This window comes from Empidonax traillii, unplaced genomic scaffold (assembly GCF_003031625.1).
Source record: "Empidonax traillii isolate 1590-97213 ecotype Southwest subspecies unplaced genomic scaffold, ASM303162v1 scaffold15:size5535645, whole genome shotgun sequence".
NCBI lineage: Eukaryota > Metazoa > Chordata > Aves > Passeriformes > Tyrannidae > Empidonax > Empidonax traillii.
In genome coordinates, this window is record NW_020955208.1 from 1,897,652 (window position 1) to 1,919,145 (window position 21,494).

At 47.2% G+C, this 21,494-nt stretch overlaps 1 protein-coding gene across 3 annotated transcripts; it reads right to left on the reverse strand.

Moving 5' to 3' along the window:
* Positions 1–1,025: 1,025 nt before the first annotated feature.
* On the reverse strand, positions 1,026–20,126 carry TMEM275 (transmembrane protein 275). Of its 3 annotated transcripts, XR_003572350.1 has the most exons (3): positions 19,605–20,126; positions 13,732–15,701; positions 1,026–1,036 (listed from the first exon to the last, which is right to left on the reverse strand). XR_003572350.1 is itself a non-coding variant. In XM_027893616.1 (2 exons), exon 2 carries the CDS (start codon positions 15,608–15,610, stop codon positions 15,062–15,064), a length of 549 nt encoding a protein of 182 aa, XP_027749417.1. In that variant the 5' UTR covers positions 15,611–15,701; positions 19,605–20,126; the 3' UTR covers positions 13,666–15,061. The 3 variants fall into 3 exon arrangements, 2 of the variants coding, with proteins under 2 accessions (XP_027749417.1, XP_027749432.1); XM_027893616.1 differs by lacking the exon at positions 1,026–1,036 and having other exon boundaries at positions 13,666–15,701; XM_027893631.1 differs by lacking the exons at positions 1,026–1,036; positions 19,605–20,126 and adding an exon at positions 19,238–19,315 and having other exon boundaries at positions 13,666–15,701.
* Between the last annotated feature and the right edge of the window lie 1,368 nt (positions 20,127–21,494).

Sequence of the window (21,494 nt, forward strand, 5' to 3'; positions counted from 1 at the left end):
GATGAGTATATTGACATTAAAAATAAAAACCAAACAAAAAAAATAAAACAAACCCACAAAAAAAAGCTTTTAAATATAAGTCCTAACCAGAAGTGTCTTCTGGTGGATACTATATTGCTCAGCTCAGAGGTTTTTAGAGGCAGCCTTGTTGGCTGTAGAGACAACAAATACTTGTTAATTTGGGTGGTCATAATTCTGCAGCCATTTCTTCTCTAATGGCCTATGAATGCAGATCTATGCACTGGTAAGTAGAAGAGGATGTAAGTAGGAGAGGGCGGTGTTTTTTTCCAAATTATTCTGGGTACAAACAAATTTGAAGGATTGACTCGTAAAAGGGAAATGGGAAAAGCTTGCAAGACTGCTGAAATACACATCAGGCAGGCGTCTTTTACTGTAAATTATTCCTACCCCAAAGCAGCAGTGATTATAAGCTCTAGGTCTTTGTTTAATCTCTTACTTCTTTAAGAGTGCATGCATATTGTTTTGTCATTTATGGGAGTCATTTTGCAAAGTGGATCCAGGGTGTTTTCAACAGAGGGTTTACATTGCTCATGATTGACTGAGCTGATTCCCTTCCAGACACTCGTGTATGTCACTGCTGCATATATTAGAGCTGAGCACTTTCTATTTCCTTGCAAGGGAAATGAGCTCTGACGAATGGGGATGAGCTGAATATCGCATTATTTGGAGACTGAGATAAGGTCAGGGGCCAAAGAGAAGACATTTCTCTGAGTTTGCCCCAGTCTATACCTTCTCACTTTTTTTTTTTTTTTTTTTTTTTACACCTCCATGCTGTGTAAGAAGTAAAAATACATTTAAATAATATTCCAGGCACCTGGTGATTGTTATATTAAGAGGTGATGAATTGCAATGCTCAGAACAACTGACAACCCTTTGCCTCTAGATTTCCAACCACAACAGTGAGGTATGGGCCAGATTTTGGCAGGGGGATACTGAGAAGCTTCTGGGGTGGGGGGATTATCAAGCATTCACTGTGCCTGAAGCTGGGTCAGCCAGTCCTGCTGCCACCCTCCATCTCAGCATCCTTCCTGCTCCCTGAGCTTTGTCCTTGGCCCAGAAGAGCCCACTGCATGGTCTGGACTGCCAGGCTGCTCAGAATGGGCCAACTCCCCCATCCTCCTCAGAAAGGCATAGGTTTTCCTCTGAGCTGCAGCTCCTACTCACTGGTAAATCCATCAGTGCGAGCCCTGGCTCTTTCTAACTCGTTTGCATGTCCCCCCTAATTAGTACATATTTAACCATTATTGTGGATAAAAGGCAGGGACACATTGCAGTCATCCTCACAAATCATCTTTTGTCCAGATGGCCCACAAAGTACATTCTAAACTTCATTAACAGATTGCAACAATTAATTAACCGATGTGGGAATCACTTGGCTTGCCACTGAAGGCAGCTGCCCCCAGGAGGGAGTGCAGCCAGGGAAGGACCTACAAAACTCATCCCCAGCTGCTGGCTGGGAAAGGGATGAGGGGCAGCAATACCAGACATTATTACTGTTTTTTTCAAATTTTGACTTTTTTTTTTTTTTTTTTTTTAATTTCAAAATCCAATTTTTGAAGGAAATGCTGACTGTTTTCTTGAAAGATTTATCCTTTTGTTTCCCAAACTGGGAACTATGTGGCTTGAAATAGATCTGCCTTTCAAACCTTGCCAACGACAGGGAGCAGTTCTCTCATGGCCTTGGATGTATCTTTAGCTGTGTGAAGTTGTATCTCTTTTTTATACTCCAAAGTAAGCAGATTATAAAAAAAAATTTTCTCAGTCTGAAGCTCAGTACCTATTGATAAATCTGTAATGAATTTGTACTCTAGGCTATTAATTGCCTGGCAGATGTTTAGCCACAGGATTCCAGTGCAGATGGAGATCGATAAATGTTGAGATTAAATGATCCAACTATTTCAAAACCCAAATAATCACTGCTTGAGCTTGTTTAGTTTGGGCTGAGGACAAAAGTAAATTCCTTCCCTGTGGACATTTCTATAAAATATAGTTGACATAAGAAATGATGAGACTCTGGAAAACTAGATTGAGCCATAAATATTCATCTCTGTGGTGGATCCGAGAACAATAATTTAACTTTCTTTAATGCCCAGCTCTCAGAGTGCTTAACAAACTCTCTATTCTTGGCAATCCTCAGATGTTTAACAATTCAGAGCCCCTAATCCATAACTTGGGAGGGGAAAATGAAGATTTGGTTCGAATAAACCCCCAGCTGATGGAGTTAGAAGAGCTTCACTGTGGTATTTGCAATCAGCTAAAAAGAACAGAAGAGGACAGAGAAGAGTATCCTTGTCTGTAGGTATCTACAGCTACTCCAGATAGGCTCTCCTACCATTTCTTTGATGCTTTTAAGTAATTGCTTCCTAGGACAAGCACCCTCTACCAGCATTTGCATGCCCTTGACGGCAGTTTCCACCTCTCCCTCTCCTGGGCCCTCCCTGGCTCTTTTCAGCCCATGGAACCATGGTAGACCCTCTCCTGCTGCTTAAACATGCTCTGCCCAAGGGCAGGGGAAACCTTTCCTGGCCAGCTGCAGTCACAGGGGCACGTAAAAAATCCATTTACCTTCTGAAAGTGGTTTGCCCCAGCACCTAATCAGAGTCCTTGTCATCTACCTCCTTCCTGCCTGGAATGGGAATTTTGCTCTATGAATGAGCAGCCCAGTAACAGGGACCAGCGATGCTAAACTCAGTGTGTGGAGGTAGAGAATGGTTTTTAACCTGAATGGGGCAAACACTCAGGAGAAATGCTCTGTGTGCTCCCTGGGGAGGGTCCTACAGCACATCCCAAGCAGATTCAAGAACTCAAGTGACTCCTTCCCCCTAGAAGTGCTGCTTCTTCTCTCTGTTCCTCTGCCTTTTCCCATGTGATGCCTCATCCTGCCCCTCGCAGGGATAATGCAACACAGTGGGGGGGTCTCTTTGCTGAACTCTCCTTTGGTTTTCCCATACCTTTTCCCTTCATTTCTGGCTGTCAAAGAGCTCTGTTGTTGTTATAGCAACCTCAGTGTGGTTAAGTCTCTAGAGGCAAGGTTTATAGGGAGAGACAGTATATTTTATTAGACCGCCTGATAAAGCTGAAAGAGAAATATAAAAGAGGGGGAAAAAAAAAAAAAGGAGGGAGAGAGCAGCTCTCTGGCTCCCAAGCTCATCACAGGTCCTCAGAGCTGTGGGTAGAGGGGAACAAAGCAGGTACAGAGAAGGAGGTTACACTTGTGGGCACCAGGGCAGACCTGGCTTAGGCTTGGTCAGGCTGGTAATACAGCAGCCTGACAGCCCAGGAGTTGCAAGGGTGCTAATCTGGTGTTATGAGGTGCAAAGCAGTGACTCAGTGGGAAAGAAGACTCATAGGCAATGTTGTCTCTTCCTGACAAACACTTGTACTGTGCTGGCTTGCCTTCACTGCCCCACTATCTTCACAGCATCTCCCAGGCACTGGTGGCTGCACTTGCTGCTGCAGGAACCAACTGCACCCAGTGCCAAAATAACTCCAGTCCTTCTGATCCTCTGTGCATCTGCTTTTAACTTCTGATGAAGCTACTCAGAGCAAACCTTGGCAGCACCCAACCTAAATGCTCCTTTTGTGGTACACACCCCACCTGATGTATCAAAGGCAGAAGAAAACACTTCAAGGAGTTTAATCAGCAAGATAGTGCCTAGGTCAACTTCTGATCTAATCCCCAGCCATAATTCCAGCCCCTCAGCTGAGCCTTCTGCTCTTAACATTTCTTCCAGTGCATCTCCAGTAGCATCAAGTGTCTCCTTGCTCAGATCCCACCTGATCTGCTCTGCTCACTCAGGACCTGATCTCTGGCATCCATCAAAGACAAGCCACTGCTTTAAGGAGCCTCATCCCTCAAGCAGGCAGCGCTCCTGATGTTGGCACATCCTCATCAATCAGTCTGGATAAAATCCACCTTCTGTACAGCTGATGCTCACCTGAATGGGATCTATTTCATACGCTGACTGCTGGGGAAGTCTGTCATTCAGACTGTCAGTTTTCAGTTAAATTTATGGCTTGATGATAATTTTATGTAAATAATGAACTCAGGGCAAAAAGCTTTGCAGGCAGTAATGTAAAAGCTCTTTTCTTTCTGTCTGGTGTTTCTAATCTTCAGTATTGCTCAACTGGCAAGTCACCTTTCATTTTGCATATTCTGTTCTGTTTAACGAGGCCCTTGTAACCTCCTGAACAGAAAAGCAGATCAGGCAATAACTCACAGCCTATCTGCTGAAGAAAACACAAGCACTTAAAAGAAATGTAAATCAACTCAGCATTAAACAGGTGGCTCTGAGGAAGGATGGGCTTGCAAGGGGTCCAACAGAACGATGCAGGTTGGAGTCAGCTCCCTTGAGCCAAAAAGAGAAGAAAGGTCTGTGGTTGCTGTTTTCTTCTTTGTAAGAGGAGGGGAAGTTGCACAACACTAGATAAGGTAGTGCAAGTCTTCCTTTATTTTAATAGCTGCAGAAATTTTTATTTTGACATGCCTGATGACCACAGATGCTCAGGGATGTTCAGGGGTTGGATGGGGCTTTGAGCAGCCTGGTATAGTGAAAGGTGTCCCTGCCCATGGCAGGGCGCTTGGATCTAGGTGATCCTTAAGGTCTCTTGGCACCATAAACTCCGTTTCAGGCTGGAAGGGACAACAGGCTTGCATACCTAACATGCAACAAAGTTATAGGCTCAGCCTTCTGTAGGCGTTGAAGTGCTTTTTAAAGCATCAAGGACTTTCTCCTTAATCACAGCAAGGGATTGAAGGGATGACATGGAGGGATGATGACAGTGTATCCTGGATGGGAAGGTTGCAGTGTTTCAGCACTGCATTTCCTTGCCCTGAGTGCTGCTGCATGCAGGCTGTATGGTGCTATCCTGTACTGCCACTGCCTAATTGGATCACACTGGCTCTGATTACATTTAGGGACCTGATAAATAGCATATCTGAAAGCCACTTGCGCGTTACAGCCAAAGTGGCTCTTGCTGTAGGGAGTTAATTAAAGCCAAGGCTATAAAGCTCTTTATGCTGCTCTGGAACTTGGCTTTTGGGGGCAGCTGGAGGCATCAGTCTGAATGGAAACAATCTGAGGAGCCCACACAGACTTATTTCCATTTAGAAGCAGAGTTATCGCTGCGGTCCCAATAAACCGTGAAGCTGAAATGTGAAGCCTTGCCCAGAGCTTGTCTAGAGCTCATCACCAAAGCAGGTTTGATTAGAATATGTTGCCTCCTTGACACTGACATATGGTAAGAGTCCTTGGTTTCCAATATGTTTTTTTCTGCCAGAGTTTCATTTCTCTAGGATATTGGACACGGGAGGGAAAGGCACGGTCAGAAGACGGGGAAGAACTGTGAGAGTCAAAAGAGCTTGAGGTATTTTTGTTGCTCATTCATATGAAATAAAAGGCCAGTTTAACCCTTCAGTCCTTCCTTTTGGTAAATTCCCTTCATCCAAGGCTCCCTCACCCCCTGACAGCACCAGAGGTTTGTGAATGTGAACAGGAATCACCGTGTACCCACCTGTGTTGCAATGGCTGTGCAGACGACACCTCAAATGTAAAAGCACAGTCCGAAATGCTGTAGTGCAGGGGCAGATGGACATCAGTTCTGGATTAGGAAGAGCAAGGAGACTCTTAGGTCCTCCCTGGATGCCAGAGTACGTTCAAGAGCCCCGAGGTGGGATGCACAGCCTCATGGAGGCCCTGGGGAAGGCTGTCCAGCCATAGCTCTGCTCCCATGGGACACACAAGTTGCTCACCACACATCTCTGGTCGTGGGGATGGAGCCTGTCCATCAGGCAATTGTTTGTGGCTTGATACAGATAAGTTTCTATCCCATCACCATCACATTCCTTCAGTTTTGCTTCCCACATCGTAAAAGCAGACAGGTCACTGCTATTCTCACTCTAGACAGTCCATCACCACCTCTGACTGGCTCTTTCGTCTTATTAACACAGACCCATGCTCATGGAATGCAAACCAAGTACCTTGAGTCCTCTTGCCTGCCCAGACCCATGACACATCTGAGGGTCTGTAATTGCTGATCCAGGTGGCTGCTGCTCATCTCAGCCAACACCATCTTCCTAACTTCAGAAATGTGGTTTTTTCACTCCTAGCCTCCAATCGAAACAAAACCCTCTCCACATACTTAGGAAAATAATAAAATCCAGAAACCCTACACAAACCCACTCTGGCAGGCTGGATTGTATCACTGCTGATGTGAACTTTTGCTCTGCCATTTGCCTGAGGGACAATTACCAGCTCAGCAGAGCTTACCCAGAGGGAGCAAAGTGATAATCTTACAGAGTGAAATACAACTTTGTAACAGAGTGACCTGTCCTGGTGAGAACGTGGTCAGCAGCAACAGCACTGATACAGCTGGTGCCTTCTCTTTGCTGGGACTTGCTTTCTTGCCTTTGGAACGTTCAGGAGCTGCCAGTTTGGTGTTACTCCATCAGCTCTGGCCCCGTGCTGAGCCTCCTGCAGGTACAGAGCCCTGGGCAGAGGAAGGACAGATGACTGGGAGGGAGTTGATGTGATTCTGTCACCTCAGCTACGAATCTGTCTGGAAGGGTGACTGTGTGCCTCCAGCAGAAAGCACATCTAGGCAAAAGGGAAGTCTGGTGTGTAAGTCACAAGATGCAGTGACTTTAAGCAGTGTGTCCTCCTCTGCCACCAAATCCTTATGTGACCTTAGTGACATCATCTCCTGCTGCATTCAGTTCCCTACCTCCAAAATGCAAATGTTCACTCCTTTCTCTCTTTTGCCTGTTTGTTGCTACTCAGACTGTCAGGTTTTGGCGGCAGCCACAGCTTCTTATAAACACATTATATATATTGCCTCATATATACACATCCTGACCTCTGGGAGCCTACATCACTCTGGGCATTGATGCAGTAAAACCCAGAGTGCCTGTCTTTTATGTGCACTTAAAAACGTGAGGAGCAAGATGTACACCCTTACTCCTATTCACTCCCTCCACCTGCTGCTACATTCTTGCCTGTGAAGAATAATATGGCAAAATATTTCACACGGAATGGGCTTTCTCCTCTTCTCTCTTCAGCACTTTGCACCTGCTCATTAATGAATGTACACCATCCACACTGACCAGGGCTGGTGCTGAATTGAACTTCGAATGTCTTTTCAGTGCCATAGCCTAGATAATAATTACTTTTATGACTCACTCGACTCCATGCTGCTGGAGCACCATTAGGAGAACTGACAGCACAAATAACAGAAACATTAAGCCTAATGATGTTGCCAGTGTTAGTCCTGATAAAGTGTTCCCAGAGCCACCAAAGAAGAGCTTTTCCCTTTAGCAGTTGTCCCTCCCAGAGGAGTTGTTTTCTTCCCATCCCTGGCGTCACACAGGAATGTCAGCTTTGAGTTTTGGCAGTAGGAGTGTGGGGTGCACATGTGTGCCACGTGTGCTCATGCAGCAATCATTCCCATCCCAGGATGGAATCATAGAATCGTAGAAAGGGTTGGGTTGGGAGGGACATTAAATCTAATTCCATAACCTATGACATAACGTAATTCCAACCCCACTGCCACAGGCAGGGATGCCATCCACTAGAGCACTTTGCTCAGGATCCCATCCAACTTGGCCTTGAACACTTCCAGGCATAAGGCATCCACAGCTTCAAATTTTCAAACATCGACCAAATCCTCTGGAACAATTTTTCCCAGTGGCTCCACTCATCTTCTAGACAGTAAGTTCCAACCCCCTCCTCCCCAGGACCCCCCTTTATTCCCCATGAGGATGAGTAACTCCCTGGAAAGTCTGGCCAGAGATGAGAAGCAGAAGACAGATGTACCTCCACTGCAGTGATGCTTCGGTTACACCCAACGTGCATCTCACTGCGATAATTTACTCCTTTTTCCCACTAATTTATAATTCTCAGGACTGGATTTAATACTTCCCAAATTAGCTTTAAATAGCGTACCTAAGGATCATGAAGCTTTTTGAATGTGACAATGGACCTGATAGATCTAATAAGACACTTTAGTTCGTGCAGGGAGTTTTCACCGCTGTTATTCCCAAAAGTAAAAATGTTTCTGTGAAATAGGCATTTCCTTTTCTTTTAACAGGAAAATTCAATTTCTCTTCCCTTTTTCTTAGCCGGTTCCTCCTCTATGCCTTCATTGCCACAAATTCCCTAATCTCGTTATTCTTGGGTGCTGGAAAAGCATAATCATCTGAGCCATGAAATCGAAGACAACGGCATCACTTCCAGGGAGGTGACTTAAGTCGGAGGAATTAATTCTCCCAGCAGACAGCTCTTATTTAGAACAAATGTGATTTTCAGAACTGAAGCTCTGTTTTTAATGAGGCTCTGCAAAAATATATGAAGCCCAGAGCTGCTGGGAAATTCAGCATTGTGCCAGAGAAATGCATCAAGTCAAGAAAACAACAGCCAAGAGGATTGTTCAGTCAGTTCATCCCTCAGTTTCCTGCAGAGAAGGCCCGTCTGTGTATTTCTCACCCTCAGGAACTGCTGCCCCAAACAAGGGAATCTACAGCCATTTACTGAGTGTCTGAAACTGGCCTACCCAAAAGGTGTATTTTGAGGTTTAAGTAAGAAAAGAGTAAGAAAACACCCTCTTTTCAGCTCTGTGCCTCAAATTCCTTTCTTGCCTGCTGTCTTTCTCTTTACCCAGAGCAGGGACTGCCCTACTTGCACCTACATAGCGAAACAGCAAGGGCATAGATGGGACTGCTGGTCACATCCGTGGTGTCAGACCACATGTAGAGTGATTTCCAGGGATTTATGGCCATGAAAATGGGTTTATCCAGCAAGGATGCAGCAAAAAATCTGCCTTAGTTTTGGAGCAGGTTGGTGTCTTCAGATGAAGCACAAAAAAGAAAAACAAATTGTAGACCATCACTCAGGGTGAAGTTGGGAGGGTGGCCTTGGGAGATCTTTCCATGCTCTGCTGCCTGGGTTCACCTCCCAAGTCAAACAGCTCTGCCACTCCCAGGTGCAGCTATAATTGCCAGCCAAAGGCTCTTTTTCTCCAGTGAACTTGATGGCCCTGGGAAAGGTTCCCAACCCAGAAACCAACTCTGGCTGCTTATTTGCACCACCAGCCATGGGGTACAGGCAGCAGCGATGTGCCCACCCATAAGGAAGCTGCAGAAGCCAAACCTCTTGGGTTTACCAGCAGCATGTCCTTCCCACACATAGAGTCTACCTCTGAATGGAGAGTGCACAGACCCAGAAACAGCAAAAGGGATAAAACACCAGACACTTGCCACGGGAGCAGGTCCTAATGACAGCATCGTGTTTGCCTGGCTCATCTGGAGATAAAAAGATGAACCACAGATAATACTGATTTCTTATGCCGAGATAACAACAGTGAAGGGTTTGTTTCCAAAGGAAGATTCTTTCCTGCCTGTGTGCCAGCAAAAGAAATAATTTTTCTGTCAGACCTTTTAACGAACTTCATCAAATATCCATCTGGCACCGGGCCAGAGAGCTATGTATGACGCTGTGTTCACTGTCACAGCAGATGGATGTGAGAAACTCCAGCAAAGGTTTCAGCAGGTTTCCCAAACTGTGATGGTTTTGGGAGGGTACCCAGTCCTCCAGAGGCAGGCTTATTAAAAGCACTCTTGCAGAGAAATCTGGCTTTTTGAATTTGACAGAAAACAGGGGTCTGATAAGGAAGTGTGGTCCCAAAGCTGCCTTTGAAGTTTGGTCCTGATGTAGAGAGAGAGTTTAACAAGGTCTTTTTTTAGGGGTGCCTGGAGGATTGAGTAATAGAGCAATTCTCAAGTGTTCAGATCGGAAATTTCATCTGCAACCCGGGAAGTTTATTTCCTGGCAAAAGCATCATGAGAACCAGTGTCTTCTCAGGACAGGCCAGTTTCAAGATATCAAAATTTCCAGATGAGTATGGGCTCCCAAGAAAAACTCCTGGGGACTCTGCGTGCAAGGATGCCTTTAAAAACATCATCTGTCCTCCCAGGCCCTGACAGTTTCTGCGCTCTGAGAATTCAAAGCCACGTCAGCGTGTGCAGGTCCCACAGAGAGAGACTGAGTGATTAGAAATAGCAGGAGATCTGCTGATGGAAACAGCAAAATCTCTTCTGTACCAACTTTGTAAATGAGACTGAGCAAAGTGTCCAGCTGTCTCCTGCAGCCTGGTGGTTCACTGTGAGCCTGGGTGAACAGCGGTCTCCTCCCTGCTGGTCAGCAGTGGGGTCAGCTGGGACAGCAGAAGCCCCCAGACTGCATGGAGCAGGTCTCATTCATTTGATTTTAAAATTTAAAAAAATCAAGCTCACAGCTTCTTTAGGAAGTGAGTGAGAGCAAACGGCGTAAGACGACACCAGGGAGATGCTCCATCTCCTTAATCCATTTAGAGGGCTGTGCTGCTGCAGAGGATGAACATCTGCTGTGGCTTCACATCACCCTGGGGACATGGCCAGGGTATTGTTCTAAGGCCACTTCGAATGAGGAGCTCTTTGGGGTAATCAGTCTGAAAGTCAGGAGTTTTAAACAAATATACAAACCTCTACTGGAGCTTGTTATAGTGGGGCTGCCAGCGGTGTTTGGGGGTCTCTTCCCTGGATGCTGAAAGCTCAGCTGAGCTGACAGCATCTGACAGTGGGAGAAAACCAGCTTTTCAGCCTCTAAGTTGAGCACATTTGCTATGGACTCACTGGAGACTAATGACATAAAAGTTCCTTTTTTTTTTTTTTTTTATCAGAGGGACTTTGCAAATGGAAATTTCACATTTTCATGGATGTTTTTGCTCTTTCATGGACTTTTTTTTCCCTCTTCCAGGACTTATCCAGGGAAAAATGCCCAATTTCTTGCACAAGACAGACCTGGAAGGTTTGTACTTTGCTATGAACTTGTGAGTCCTGCAAAACAAGGGCAGTTCAGGAGCATTCAGGGAGCTCCTGAGCCAAAATCAGAGCAATAAGCAATGAGGGCTCCCGGGCAAGGGTGAGTATTTCACAGGAGGGAAGGATGGAAGGGGTCAACCAGCTCAGCCTAATGAAAGGAAAGCTCTAGAAAATCTGCAGCAAATCTAAAATGTTCCAGGGATAAAATTTTCCAGGAGGTAAGAAAGTATCTTGGTTAAAAGCCATTGTTGGTACAAGGATAAAAGGAAATAAACCAGCCACAGATAAATTTGGGCTGGAAATCTGAAAGAGTTAATTACATTTCACGTAATATTTCTGGTTTATTATTCCAGATGGAGAGAGAAGCTCATGGTTCAGGTTAGTCTTGAGCTGCTGCTGTGGCAGGAGTACTACAGGCTGCAAGTCCAGCAGGATGGCAATGGATGCTCAGCAAACCCTCCTCTGTGCTTTTCTCTCTGGTCCCACTATTAAAAAACAAAAAAACAAAAAAAAACAAAAAAACAGGAAAAACCTTTCCAGGGAGTTCTTCCTAACGGCCAAAAAAAAAAAAAAAATCCTTTCTGAGGGGAGAAGGTTTTCATTTTACTCATTGTCAGTGGAGCCTTCTTAGCCAGCTCATTTCCCAGGTCTTTAACCAGCCAGCCTGCCTGGAACGGAGAGATTTCCTCTCGTCTCAAATCACTTGGCTGCACATGGGGGAGAAGGCCTTTGACGAGGTGAATTTGCAAGGCTCTCAAATCCTCTTTATTCTCGCTGTGCTACCCTTCCTTGACTCATCTCCAAGAGACCCTGTTGGGCTAAGCCCAGAAGGAGTACAGAAAGGTGACAGCACCAATCCTAGACACACACAAGCACACACAGATACAGCTTCCACCCCTTACCTGCACCCTGTGTTAAATATCATCTATACCCAGGACTGGGAGGGATCAGGTAAATAATCCAGTCCAGTCCTCCATCACCAGAGACTGAGTCAGAGTGGCCCACAGTCCTCACCCACCCCAGGCCAGAAACCTGCTCCTCCCATGTCCCTGATAAACCAGAGACCCACAATTCACAGCTGGCCTGTTCAGGTACCCAGGGGCAGTTAATGGACACATAAATAAAATTTTTTAAAAAGGCTGAATTTGGCTATTCCTGAGTTAGTCAAAGCAATAGTAGTGGGACCAGGCAGTGGGACTAGTGTTGAGACAACCAGGACTTCAAGGAAAAGTGGCATTCAAGAGGCAGTATGAACTCTCAGGGATGCTTTTTTTTCCTTGCAGCTACTTGCATTTCTAGGAAATCAAGCAGGAGAGCGAGGAGCACAAAGCAAAATGAATACAGACAGGATTGGGGCACACACAATCTAGGGAAAAGGGAGAAGGTGGTTGTTAGACTGAAAAAGCAGGCAGGCCAAATGCTTTCTGAGTGCAATTATTTTAATGGGTCTGTCTTTTCCAAATTCCACGTTGCACACACAGAAATAGCATTTCAAAAAAAAAAGACTCACACCAGAAACGCTGACTTGGAGAACAAGAAACTCTCCCTATCTTCCGGTACACAAGGAGGCACAAGATTCACAACAACATCAGTAACAGCCGGTCACAGAGGTGGAGAGACAGACAGATAGACATGGAAATTCCGAAGGACAAGTAAAAGGCAAAAGCAGGAAGGCAGCAGATGTTCTGGTGCCCACCTGGCTCTGCAGGTAGGCAGCTGGGGTGACAGCCTGGCAGACAGACTCACTGCACCAGGGGATCAGCATCTCACTCGTCCTACACCTCTGCTTGCCCAGGTTCCATCTCTGCTGGTTGTCATCTCTTGGGTCCCCAGGATTTCAGCTCCCAGAGCAACACTGGCTTTGTGGTGCCAAAGCACAGGTATGGGCAGCACAGGATGTTCCAGGTCCCACGGCTGTGTCAGGGCTCCCTATATGGCACTGGCTGTGATGCCACAATGCCAATGAACCACACTAAACTCCTAACTGCACTCCTCAAAATTCTGCTCCTCTCCTCTTTCCTGCCCAGAGGACCTTTGACTTGTATGGGATCAGCCGTGGTATTATCCATCATTGGAAGCATTTCACGGTGCAGCTGTGATAAGGAGTGATTCCGGTATGAACTCCAGACTTGGCTTTCAAGCCTTCAGTGAATAAAAAAAGGAGTTGAACTGTTACCACTTGATTTTACCAACTTTTTTGGCTCCAAGTGCTCAAAGAAAAGTGCTGCAGTAACTACATTCACTTGGGGAAAGCCTCTAAAGGACTTCCAAACTGTTGTTTGCTATTCCAAAAGGCAAGCTGGGAATCAAACCTACACCAACAAGCTACAGCACTCACGGGCAGACAAAAATCACGGGAGCCTTTTGCTCAGCACAGCAGTTCCTGTATGCCGATGGCAGGCGGTGCTGGAGGCAGAGCTCACCCCTGAGAGCAAGCTCTGAAGGAAATCATGCAGAGATCAGATCACACAGGCTCATCCACCTCTAAGCAATCTCCAGACTCGGGTGTGCTAATACCAACCTTGCTGCTCATCTCTAAAGCAGCTTTAAGTGGAGCTGGGAGCAGGTGTTTTCCCTTTGGCACAGGCAGGGAGCTGAGTGGCAGCACAACTAAACGAGTTGCCCAGGACCTGGAGGCTGTACCAAACACTTGAACCCACATCTCCGCAGGCCCACACAAATATCCTTCTCCCCAGCCTGCCTTTTCTCCTTCTAGCCAGTATAGACCAGCCCTGCTAAAATCCCAGACTCAATTATTTGATGTGGCAAACTGTTGCAGCGCTCAAGGAGGACCCACATTAGGACTGAGTGTTCAGTCACCTTTCATGAAGGAATTTTTCAGTCCCACCTTATCCTACCCAAGTTCACGAAGGGGTCATCAGCTGCACGGTGGCTGCCCAGAGCAACCAGGACACCACATGCATGGACTGCACAGCACTGAGGCGCTTCTCTGCAGCTCCCCCATGACCACACGTGCCCTCGCTTAACCAGCACACCAGTCATGTGGCTCTCACAGCCTGGTCATGCAGAGCTCTGCTTGCGGTCCTGTCACAACACAAATCCTTTGCAGCACTAATTCATCAGATTGGGGTCTTTCCAGGGCAGAGGGGGTGTCTCTGTTTAGAACAGCTCTCAGTAAGTTCCCATCTGCAAGCTCATCCCATTGCTTTTCAAAGACCACGAGTACACTGAACATCCCGTTTCCTGCAGCAAGGAGATCCACTCCTTGTAAAGGATCCCACAGTCACTTCAGGGAATGAGATCCTCTCACCATCTTCCAGCACAGCTATACTGAAGCCCACACAGTTATCTACTCGCTGCCCCAAGGTGATATGTGTCCCAGGCCAGCCTTCCACAAGAATATGGGAAGGAAGTTGCCTAGTGCTCAGTACATAATCATTGCCCAAAAATTTCACTTCCAGGTTCCTGTTAGTCTCTGGTTACTCCAGGATTCAGCCTGCCTGACCTTCCAAAATAAATACTTCGTGGAGTAGCACAGCTGCAGCTCAAACTCATTAACAAAAGAGGAAAACATCAAGGCTAATTGTGATCCTTGTGATTCCTTCTCTTAGAATGGGTGGTAAAATCACCCAAACGAAGGCAAGATGTTGCAAGGATTTTCAACAGGGGGGGATTGTTTCACAATGCTTTTCCAATAGCAAACACATAGCTTTGTCCCTACTGTCAAAAAGTCTGGCACTAAAAATGCTCAAATCATCTTGTGACTGAGTAGCAGCAAGCTGTAATTTACTGCATTCCTGCTTCTTTTATGCCCAAGAATTGCTTCACTTCCGAGAAGAAAGATCTGTCATTTGTCAGTCCCATGTAGCCTCCTCTTCCAACCATCACATTTCCACGTTATACTGGACAAATTAATTCATTCCCCTCCTCCTATCTGCTCCCCCAAAAAAGGCAGTGTATTTCCAGGAACTCAGAGTCATCTTTTCAAGGCAACATCATTATCAGTTTTCTTTTAAAAACAAATAATGGTCATGTTTCAGCAAAAATCTGTTTGTTTTTTTTTTTCAGCTGTTGCATCCTCCTCCCTTAAATTGGTCCAGAGAGACCTGACTGTCTACTGGCTTCTCACAAGCACCTTCCCCACACCTCTGACTGATGGTACACCAGGGTTTTCCAGCCCACCCACTGCAGTGTTTGGCTGGCTGCTGACAAAAGCTCTGCCTGGGTTTAGGATGCAGCCATGTCCCTGGGCAAGTTGAGCTGTATGGCCTCTCCTCCTGTGGTGTATTTGGCCACTGGCCCGTTGCCTTCCATGGTGAAGAGTTTGCAAGTCTTGGCGTTCTCATGAACCGGTGTGGACTTTTTGGAGGAGATGGGGGAATTTGTGGGGCTCAGCTGAACAGCAGTGGTGTCCTGCACCGTGTGCTCACTAGTTTCAATTTCAAAGGCTGTGTTGCCAGGTTTGATGAGCCCAATGTTGGAACCTGGTTTGGATTTCCTGGCCCCATGAGCGGGGGGCCTCCGGCTGCAGATGCAGCAGGCACCGAAGAACGTGAAGGCCACCACCAACAGGATGGGTCCAATGATGATGGGAGGGTTGTTCACAGGGAGGAAGGTCCCAAAGGCAAATGCTCCCACTAAAGTGATGTTGATCCCTGCCAGCATGATGCAAAGTCCACAAGCGCAGCAGAGAGCAGGGGAGGGGAGGCCCTGGGGTCGAGTCTTTTTCTGGATGGGTTTTTGGGACAAAGAGGCGCTGCTCTTTTCGCTGAACATGTTGAGATGGGTCTCAGTGGTCACTTCAATCCTCACGGGGTGTATGCTGTGATGAGAAGGCTAGCTCCGGTCTCCTGCTGCCTGGAAATCCCTGGAGAGGAACAGAGAACCATGCAGCTGTCAGAGCAGTGAACCAAAGGCACCTTTCCGCCAGCAACATCTCCAGGTTTGCTCGTGCCAGCAACTAAGCTCAAATCCAAGCCTGCTCTCAAGTCTGGGCTCTCCCTGATCATGGTGGCCACACGCAGTCACCCTCAGCCTGGAGCACTGAGCCCAGCGTGCTCAGTGTGCTTGGCTATCCATATGGATGATGCCATCCACAGATACCAAATGACACATTTGAATCCTTTTATGGATTCAAAATAATTTGAATCCATAAAAGGATTCAAATGTGTGTGTTTTGTCAGCTAGACCATGCTTTCTACCATGAATCACACCATCTTCAGTGTGATCACAGGAGATCCCACAGAAGGGGACCAGGAAGATTGTTTGCCTCAGCAACTGTAAACCTGAGCTTGAATAAGGTTTGTGCACAAGCAACACCAGCTCCTGGATGGAGGCTCATGGAAACTGAGATGATGAAGCTGAAAAAGAGCCTGGAACACACAGCCCTGACTGACAGTAGCAGCTTCTCCATGGAGAAGGATATTGGATGTGAAAAGAGCTGGTTTTGTGTTTGCTGTACTTCGCTGGAAAGTCAAATTGCCAGAAGCCAAATTGTCAGCAGTTTGCTGGTGATGCCTTTGATTTTACAGACAGGAAAGCATTTCTCTGCCCAGCCTGATGGCAAACAACAGCGGTCTGCTCTCTCCTGCTCCCCTGTCTAGCTCCCTAGCTTCTTCCCCCCTCTGCTGTCAAATCCCCTTCAAAAGTGTTGTCAGCAGAAAGCTGACACCATACAGTTTCTACTGCAAGAGCCAAGAATCACTGTTGTGCTATTAACAGTCTACACCCACTAAATTAAAAAAAAAAAATAAGACCAACAAACCAAACAATAAACCATCACCCGTCACCCTGAAATGTGCCAGTGGGATCAGCCGGACATTTTCAACATGTTTCCTAGGTTATAAAATTGTCCAGCACCTCCAACTGAGGCAAAGCTCTCTGCTGCTTTATTGGGTGTCATATCTGATTTTCTTGGCTTAGGCTTTTGTTTAGACCTGAATGAGTGCAGCAGTGAACTTCAAGTGAAGTTCATATTCAGTGAGACATCGGCTGGAGCTGATAGGGACAGGTGCATGAAAAGATTAAATCCTTCCTCATCTAGGGATGCATGACTGGGGAGGCACCTCTCAGCAGGCAAAGATTTTTCAGGAAACTCAGAGTGCGCAAGGGAAAAGGGGTAATTTCTCCATCAGCCAGGTTAACAGATATGCATGTTTCCCTAGCAGTGTCCTTTTGTTCTGCTTGGGAACCCCGGCATGCTGATGTGAGCTGGAGCCCTGATTCTGCCTCCTTCAGCAGCCCTGGACCAACAGCAAGATAGTTTCTGGTTAAAGACACACGTACACACACTGTTTACAGACCAGCTCTTGCGAATGCCACTCTGAACCTTTCACACACAGAGGCTACAGACACCCCAGCGTGGCCATTCCTCCTGCATTCTCCCACTGCAAAGTGCTCACCAGGGAACTGTGTGGCTTCTCGTGGTTAAATCACATCACAGATTCGCTCCACCAGGTTTCCTCCTCTTGACTCCTCACCTGCTTCCACTCTGAAAGATTTTCCCCTCCTGAGAGAGCCAGGCAGCTATCACGGCTGCTGGGCTCCAGTGGGATGCACTAATAAGCTGGCTGCCTGGACTCCTAGGCAAGGCATCACCAGAGGTCAGGCTCCCACTGAGACAGATTTTCAAGAGGAGCTTCAGGCTGTTGCCCCTCGGATCTCTCAGTAGTCACCTGTGATCACTCTAAAGAGACCATGCTGGTTTCCGGCTGCTTTCAAGGTTGCAGTGATATCACCCAGCATGGTCCTTGGTAGCTTATTTTCTCTACCTGGCAATTTTTGGTCATCATTACAGAACCCTGAAGGTAGGGGATTAAGCTTGGGCAAAATCCTCACTGGACCTGGCCAGGCAGTAACAGAGGAGGAGAAGAGGCGCCTTCAAGCACCATTGACAATGATAAATTAAGGCAGTCCATCCAAAGACAGCTCACCCCAACAGGTAAAAGAGAACCACAGTTCCACTCCAGAAGGATAAATGACATGAGAGGATGATCCAGCTGAGCTCAGGATGGGTTCAGGCACCATCAGCTTCCCAGGCATTCATGGTTGTTCATAGAAGGAGAGGGGACCAGATCTACAGTACAGAAACAGGGATGTGGAATGTAAAGGACTGAGACCTCTCACACTGCAGCTTGACTGAGAGGGGGCACTGGCTACTCCTTGGGCCCCCGTAAGACAGGCAGACAGCTGGCAGGTTGTGCCAAGTGACTGCTCAGGAAACAGCCACTATCTGCCTCCTGGCAAGTGACAAGGGAAGAAAGAAGTCAGGGCTGAGGTCTCATTTAAACTGTGTGAGCTATTCTGGGGCTTATCACACCCTTTCTATAGCTGCATCATGAGTGTTCTGGCCATTTTATGTCCAAGGCAAAACTTCTTTCCTATCCTCCTTGCTTGGAGCAGCTACGTGGGGTAACAGACCTTTCCCAGTAGAAAGCAATCGACTCACTGGAGATTCCAAGGGGAACCTCTTCCATGAGCCTGGGGACAGATTATCTTGGAAGACAGGCTTGAGGTGCATGGGGTTGGGACATGACCTGCACTCGCACCACAGGGTAACCAACAGCACACAGAAGAGAGTATTTCTGGACTGGGAACATTCAGAAAGTAGATCACTGTTTGCTTTTTTCTTCATCTCCATGGAAAACATCAGGGATTATACACAAGGGATTCCAGTTGGAAAACCAGATGACATGGGGATGGGAAAGCCAGCAGAGCAGTGGAGGATAAAGCAAAAAACAACCCAAAGCCACAGAACGCTTTGTGCTATTCTCTACCTCATAAGTGCCTGCAACAACACAAAGTCCATGTTCATTCTGATTGTCATGTACAGCAAAAGCATCTTTGCTCTCCTGTCATTTCCTAAAGCACAGGTTGATGCTATGGATAATAGGGTCAGGGTCCTTCTCCATCCCCATCTCAGCTACAAGAATGTACTGGTGTGGGTCAGCTGCCACTGCTGACATACCTGAGGAACTCTGGCAGCTTTTACCTTTCACTTCAGCAAAATCAATGGCTTAAAAAAATAACCAACTTTCCAGCCAAATTATAATGAGCGACTCCTGTTCCATCAGGATTGGAAAAAGTTCTCTTTGGGCTCTTTGTTTGAAACAGGTTCTTTTCTTAAGGGTTGGAGTGTAGGTTTCTTCTCCAAACAACATTTCAGCTTGAAATGCACTACTGCAAGCACTGCTAGGTAAGAATAAAAGCTGCATATCCAAGCTAGCATGATGGAGATCCAGAGGCTGTAGTGATTCCTTTCAGGGGAATACCCATCCCTCCCTATATTCTCAGGGGGGCAAAGAGAGACTTTCATCCGCATCTCTGAGACTTCCTAGAGCTCAAAGGGCACACTGACATATTCATCCAGCATTTTAGGAGCATCTAAAGCCATACCAGCAGCACCAGCAGCATGTACAGCTAAGCATGCTTTCCTCTTAGTTGTCGTGAGGGGGATCGAGCTGTCATCCTTCCACACCATCTCATTGCAACAGCACAACCAAAATATTTGTCAGACCCCAGATGAGTCTCCTTTCTAGACGTGTGATGGCACAGCAAAATAATGACAAATGTGATCAGCAAACAGAAATTGCAGTCAGACAGCTACAACCACCCCCTGCACACAGCCACGCTCACAAACACATAGGCACGCACTCTTTAGCTATCAGGAGAAGCATACGACTTTTTTTTTTTTTTTTTCTGGCCAAAGTGCTGGAAAACTCTCCAGCAGGGCCAGAGAGAGCCTCGGTGTCTGGAAGGGCAGGACACTCACCTGGGCTGGAACGTGGAGCCAGGGAAAGCGATGGGGAGAACGGGTGCCCCGGGTCTCCCCTTCACCCTTCGGTCCGGGATGACAAAGCCATGGCTAGTCCCAGCAATGCCAGGGGTGGAAGCCCAGCTGTGCGCTGGGAGGAGAAGGATCTCACATCCCTCCTCCCCTCTCGTCACCGAGGTCCGGAAACTTTGCTGGGGTGTCAGGCGGGCAGTCCTCGGAAGAGCTCAGCAGGCTCTGTGCGAGCTCGGCCGCCTTCTCCCCACTTTCGTCCTTCCCCTCGGAGGATGGTGTTGTTCTCCTCAGGCAGAAGGGGGTTTAGGCGCAGCATCCCTGCCCCGCCGCATCCTCTCCCGCCTCCTCCTCCTCGAACGAACCCGCGGTCCCCAGCGAGGCTCAGCCCACCGCGCCCCGCTATCCGGCACCGCTCACCCTCTCCCCGCTCCTTTCCCTTCTTCCTTTTCTTACTTCAAGGCTGCAGCTCCCGCCCCCTTCAGCTCACAGAGGTGCCCGGAGCAGAACAGCCCCCTTTTTTTTTTTTTTTTTCCCCCTAAGGAGAGGAAAAACCCACTACGCCGAGGGTCAGCCCCAGCCGCCCTCCGGCGGCCCCGGGGAGGAGAACAGAGCGCGGCCGCCGCAGGGGAGAAGGGGAGACACCGCCAAACGCCAAGGAATAGGATGTAGGCTCTCGATGCTGCAGCGAGGCACGGATCTCTCAAAGACAAGAGGTCTGAAACGCACGTTACGAATAAAAAAAAAAAAAAATTACAACTGGTGTGCGGTGCCTTTGGATGCTGGAGGGATGATGGAGGGATGCAGGAGGGAGTCTTTGCTGGGCAGCCAGCAGTGAGGGGTGCTGAGCCAGGACCTCTAGAAGTGGAACGTCCAGGGTGTGGGGGCTGGCAAATTAAAAGAAAATCCTCCCCAGATGCAAAACTGATGTTTCAAGTGGCAATCAGATCTCAGGTACACTTAAAGGCACTTAAACTAAAAACACACCTAATGCTAGACCTCGGTTGCAAGCACAGCCAAAACCTTAACTCCCATATTAAGAAGCCAACCTCTGTCTGTTTGTGGAGGTGATAACCACAGGAAGCACAGCAAACTGCAGCTTATGCACTGGATGGATCATAGATAATCCACCCACAGATGAAGAGGTGCTGACACTCACATGTCCTCATCTGCTCTCCGTGCCCCCACCTGCTGTAACCAGACTGGATGCTGCCAGCAACAGCTGAACAGAGGCTCCTCTCCAATTTATTGGAAGAACCCTTTGCAAACCAGGCTGGAGCTGATTGAACATCAACCATGCTCCCCTCTTTCTTGAATTACTGCTTTCATGATCGAGAGAGAAGGAGAAAGGTAACAAAGATGGCAAAAAACAAAGGTCAAAGAGATAAATCACTGAAAAGGAATGAACACTTACTTCTCTCTATTCTCTAGGCACCACTCCAGCCTGAGTATTCTTAATACAGCATCATCCTCTACTGCACCATATTGCATTTCACCTTGTAGGTCATCCTAGAAATTCAGGCAAAAACAAGTTTTGCAGAAAGGGGTTCTGTCTCTGACAAGGAAGACAACTCTGTTTTCTCTTTAGCTTGAGTAAAGCCAACAGCACATTGCACTGTTTGAGCAAGGGGGCAGGAGGGTGCCAGAAAAGCAGCGCTGATCAGATGTGTTGACTGCCTGGGCCCATAGAAAGAAATAACTGGGAAATCTCATTTCAGATCTTTCCAGAGATGCAGTGTCTCCTCTAGGGATTCCCTGAACTCCTAACATGAAGCTCAAAATGGCTCAGTACTCAACCCTACCAGAGAAGTGAGGGGAGAGTGCACAGTGGAAGATATTCTGGAGAAATCTCCCTCCGGCACATCTGAGAGAAACAAT